The 5,000-nt window shown below is 48.5% G+C and overlaps 3 protein-coding genes across 3 annotated transcripts in view; 2 read left to right on the top strand and 1 right to left on the bottom strand.

Moving 5' to 3' along the window:
- Nucleotides 1–104, top strand: part of kifap3a (kinesin-associated protein 3a) — a 20,924-nt gene extending 20,820 nt beyond the window's left edge. Inside the window, exon 20 of the mRNA XM_079351166.1 lies at nucleotides 1–104. This exon is cut by the window's left edge and continues 442 nt beyond it. The gene's annotated coding sequence lies outside the window, so the exon portion shown is untranslated.
- The window catches only part of LOC306828523 (interferon-induced protein with tetratricopeptide repeats 1B-like), a gene marked incomplete at its 5' end in the record, with an annotated part of 201,523 nt that overhangs the window by 158,812 nt on the left and 37,711 nt on the right, over nucleotides 1–5,000 (top strand). The gene's annotated exons all lie outside the window — the stretch shown is intronic.
- The window catches only part of niban1a (niban apoptosis regulator 1a), a 22,291-nt gene continuing 17,823 nt past the window's right edge, over nucleotides 533–5,000 (bottom strand). The window contains exons 11-15 of the mRNA XM_079351162.1: nucleotides 4,754–4,864; nucleotides 4,511–4,618; nucleotides 3,854–3,965; nucleotides 1,587–3,752; nucleotides 533–1,378 (exon numbers count right to left, since the gene is read on the bottom strand). Of these exons, the coding sequence (XP_079207288.1) occupies nucleotides 2,518–3,752; nucleotides 3,854–3,965; nucleotides 4,511–4,618; nucleotides 4,754–4,864 (1,566 nt within the window). The 3' untranslated portion in view covers nucleotides 533–1,378; nucleotides 1,587–2,517. The remainder of the gene's footprint in view (nucleotides 1,379–1,586; nucleotides 3,753–3,853; nucleotides 3,966–4,510; nucleotides 4,619–4,753; nucleotides 4,865–5,000) is intronic.

Below are 5,000 nucleotides of genomic sequence, written 5' to 3'. Positions count from 1 at the left end.
TTTAAAGCACTTTACAGAAGGAAGCAGATAAATGTTAGAAGTTTAAAGGTCTGCTGTTTGTGATGAGAGAAAACGTGGGATCATAAAATCCAAAGTGCTCTTTATGTTCTTGTTTTGCCTTCACACACACACACACACACACACACACACACACACACACACACACACACACACACACACACACACACACACACACACACACACACACACACACACACACACACACACACACACACACACACACACACACAGTGTCTTCTTTGAACTGCCTTTGTTGTAAAATGTGTTTTTTGAAATATGAACGAATCTGCTGTTTTTTTTATTTTTCGGGCTCCTTCTCGACGGCGTCCTCCGACGCTTCTCTGAGCCGAGATAAATCACGTAAATCCTCAAACTGTATTTAAAGATGTCGCAGCTTTCTTGACGTTTCTGCATCCTGTGGTGACTTTTGAAAATGTTCATGAATAAATAATCTGAGCACGGTGCCGCCATGAAACTGTTTCCTGTTTTAATGACGAGGACCAGACACAGGTTTGTTTAGACTGTTTTATTATTTAGATTTCCACCAACAGCTTACGGTCAGATATGAGCTCGACAGGTGAAGGCACGAGAGTGTGAAGACTGACGAGTTTCTACGGCAACCACGTGCACGTCCGCGTGGTTTGTGTGAAAGGCACTTTGATGAGCTACAGCGTCACTTCTGTTTGCAGGTAGAAAATAAATCCTTCAGACGGCCCACAAATAATCACATTCAAGAGAAAATCTATTTAAATTCTTCAGTTTTCAGAGTTTCAGGTCAGTTCAGCTGATGGATGCATAAGGTGGGACGTCTTTAAGCGCGAGTCAGACGGGATCATAAAAATATAACTAAAGATGTTTCTCACGCCGGAGCGTCACAGCCAGAAGTCTTTAAAGGTCTCTGATCACACATAAAATACATCAAATTTAAATATCACATGTTGGAGGATAACTAATACACGTCTGTGAGCGCCGTACACCGTTAGCCTAGCTTAGCATAAAGCAAGGGACAGCAGCTGATCTGTTTAAGCCCTCCTCTTGTTTCAGGAATACTTTAATAAATAAAACAGAGACTAACAGGTGTGTGGAGTCAGAGCTGGTCTGAGGTCGACCTTCAGAGCTGGTCTGAGGCCGACCTTCAGAGCTGGTCTGAGGTCGACCTTCAGAGCTGGTCTGAGGTCGACCTTCAGCGCTGGTCTGAGGTCGACCTTCAGAGCTGGTCTGAGGTCGACCTTCAGAGCTGGTCTGAGGCCGACCTTCAGAGCTGGTCTGAGGCCGACCTTCAGAGCTGGTCTGAGGCCGACCTTCAGAGCTGGTCTGAGGCCGACCTTCAGAGCTGGTCTGAGGTCGACCTTCAGAGCTGGTCTGAGGTCGACCTTCAGCGCTGGTCTGAGGTCGACCTTCAGAGCTGGTCTGAGGCCGACCTTCAGAGCTGGTCTGAGGCCGACCTTCAGAGCTGGTCTGAGGCCGACCTTCAGAGCTGGTCTGAGGCCGACCTTCAGAGCTGGTCTGAGGCCGACCTTCAGAGCTGGTCTGAGGCCGACCTTCAGAGCTGGTCTGAGGTCGACCTGGTCTAAGGCCCCGAGCACGTAGCTGCCTTGATTATTGACCAGCAGGAATAAAAGAAAGTTTGACAGTAATTGTTTTCTTTTTGATCAAAACATCGTCGATAAACGAATGTTAAAAAAAGCATCTAAAGTCTGAATGAGCGTTAAAGTTTTAGGTTCGATAGATTGGCGAGCTCGAAGTCGCTAAGCTACAGGAGCGAGACAAAGAGGAAAGTGGCTTCGACTCCGTAGACCAGACCGTCTCAGACCGGCCTGAGTGTCTTCAGTCCTCCTGGTTCACTTTGATGATCACGCTCACATTTGTTACCTCACACACGCTCATATTTAAAAGTCTTTAGTATCTGTGTGTTTTCACTTTCTTGGACTCTCTCTCTCTCTCTCCCCTGTCTCTCTCTCTCTCTCTCCTGACTCTCTCTCTCTCTCTCTCTGTCTCTCTCTCTCTCTGTCTCTCTCTCTCTCTCTGTCTCTGTCTCTCTCTCTCTGTCTCTCTCTCTCTCTGTCTCTCTCTCTCTCTCTCTCCTGCCACGTTCACGTCCAATCAGAGCCAGACCTTCCCATAAATATCATCCATTTAACTTTTTCTAACACAACTTAACATTTCTTCACAATCATAATAAAAAAAAAAGTTTTTACTAATTGTGATTTTTTTTTTCTTTCTTTTTTAAACAATTTGGAGCTAAAAATCATTTTAGTGTTAAAGAATCCCAGAAGAAACCATTTTAAAAACACCCAAACACAGCTGATATATGGATTTGTGTAAATGATTCTCATAAATAGTTAAAAACATTTCATGCATATATGTTCATGGAAGCTCCTCTGGATGACTCTCAGGAATCCACTTCCTGGTTTTGTTTTAAATTAAGGATGATTGGTTGAAAGCTACGAGTTCCCTTTGATAGATTAACGTCTGGCGTTACGTCGTTCCTCGTCTTCATTCTTCTGTCGGGATTCCGCTCGGGTAACGCTGCACCAGCTCCTCCACCTCGATCACCTCCGACACCAGGTCCCGGATCTGCTTGATGGAGTCCGGAGGCGGGGCTTCGGGGCTGGAGGGCGTGTCCTCTTTAGCGTCCGCCGCCTCCTCCTCCACGCTCGCGCTCGCTCCCGCCTCGACGTCCCCGCTCGCGACGTCACTCACAGTTTCTTCGATCTGCGCCCGAGGAGACGGCTCGTCGCTCGTCGATTTCTCCTCGGCGGGGGACTTGGCGTCGTCTTCCAGGACATCGGTGGCGGTCGAGACTTCGTCCTCGCTGCCGGGCGTGCCTTTGACCTCCTCCGTGGACTCCGCCTCCGACGGAGCGGATTCACTTCCCACAGACACGTCCAGAGAATTCGGGTCTGATGACGCGGCTGGTTGTGACTCCCGTCTCTTCAAGTCCAGGTTGATTTCTGCAAGTGTAACTGCAGGTGTTTCACCACTAGAGGGAGCCTGGAGCTCAGAGTCTGAGCGTGCACAGGCGGTCTGGTCCTCGCCGCTGGCTGCAGGTTGTGAAGCTGAGCCGTCCTCTGAAGTGTTTACCTGTTCATGTGCAGGTGCTTCTACATCTGTTTGTATTCTGTGGAGAACAGCGGGGATCTCTGACACGCTGCTTCCTGCTTCTGTCGGAGCGTCCGTCTGTGTTTCAGCCTCAGCAGCCTCCTCGACCTTCTCCGTCACCACGGAAACGCCTCCTTCTTCTTCTTCTTCTTCTTTTTCTGGGACAGTCTCTGGAGCTGCTGTCGCTGCCACCTCTGGAGTCTCACTCTGATTCGTCAGAGCGTCCACGTCTTCTTTCACTGTTTTGAAGACATCTTCTGCTTCAGGTGTGATGACCGCCGCCGCTGCCACCGCTGCCACCGCTGCCTCGCCGACCACGACGCTCTGACCGTCTTCTTTTTGTTCCACCGTCCCCACAGGCGTTTCATCGGCCTCACTCTGCAGCAGCGCGTCGGCCCCCTTCGCCTCCTCCTGCTGCTCCTCCTTCTTCTCAGGACTGGAGGACAGGCCGTTCACCGCCAGAGGAGACGGGGGCAGGGGCTCGGAGGACGGCGAGGTTTTCGGCATGGCGGGGCTGCCCGGCGTGGAGGCGGACGGGGAGGAGAGGCTGGAGCGGCTCGACTGACTCAGCAGATCTCTGCTGTCGTTGAACAGGTTGTACTTCTTCAGACTCGCCGCCTCCTTCACGACTGCAGGAGGAAAGAAGGGGAGGAGTTAGGAAAGGAGTCACATGACCCAGTGCATGTTTTCTGGGTTGGTTCTGGTTCTGGTTCTGGGACGAGGGTCGTACCTTTGGTGACCTCTTTGTCCAGCGTTTGCAGGAGGACGTCCTCGTAGATGTTCCCCATGTTGATGAAGTTGGAGTGGTCGCTGTCGACGGACTGCTCGAGACCTTGAAGCTCCTGAAACAAAAAAACGAGAAACTGAAACTTTCAAAATAAAGTCTGCAATCGAACTTCCTGCTGGAGTTCACAGGCTTTTAATTTGATATAGAAATATGTCGTTTTTCTCTAAATCATGACTCTTTGAGCTTTTATGTCCTAAAACATAAATGTTGAAGCCTTTTAGATGTTTAAAAAAACAAACATGTATTTCCTGTTATTTTTTAATTTAAAGTTCATATTTCAGAGTAAAAGATTTAAAGAATCTACAATGAGCTTCTTGTAAAACTGAAATTAAATCTTTAACCTTTTTAAAAACCTCAGCGACAAAAATAAAAGTTTATTAATTTGAATCATCACTAATTATAAACTGTCTGTTTTACAAATATAATAACAATAATAATAATAACAATAATAAACCCAGACGAAGACTGAGTCCTTTGTGTTCTGGAGGTTTTAACGGGATCTGTGGTTGAAGCCTCGGAGGCGCCCCCTGCTGTTAGCTGTTAGCTGTTAGCGACACGCGTGAGTGTGCGGGTGTGTGTGCGGGTACGAGCGAGGCTCACTGATTGGCAGGTCGGGGCGAGGTTCTTCTTGATGAAGGGCAGAGTGATGGAGACCAGAGCCTCCCTGGAGATCCTCTTCCTCACCGTGCTGCTGTCGTAATCATATTGCTGCAGGACACACACACACACACACACACACACACACACACACGTTTCTGTCAGATGACCTGATGATACACAAACATGGATCTTCAAACACCAGCATGTTTAAAACGCTGTGACGTAAGGAAGTGACCGTCTGACCTTCAGCACTCTGTGTTTGACCTTCTCGATGGCAGAGCCGGGGTTCTCCGGGTTGTCCTGGACGGCTTTGTAGAACAGCTGCTCGAACGTGAATGCTGCGTTCTCCATCAGCTAAAACACACACACACACACACACACACACACACAGGATGACATCAGACCAGAAAGCTTCTTCAAATGCAGAACAGAAACAAAACATCTGGAGGTCCGATCAGTGTGAAATAAAATCAGCAGCAGCTCACATCTT

Source organism: Symphodus melops, assembly GCF_947650265.1.
Source record: "Symphodus melops genome assembly, chromosome: 8".
Lineage (NCBI taxonomy): Eukaryota > Metazoa > Chordata > Actinopteri > Labriformes > Labridae > Symphodus > Symphodus melops.
The sequence above is the reverse complement of the archived record's forward strand: the minus strand, read 5'-3'. Positions and strand labels throughout refer to the sequence as shown.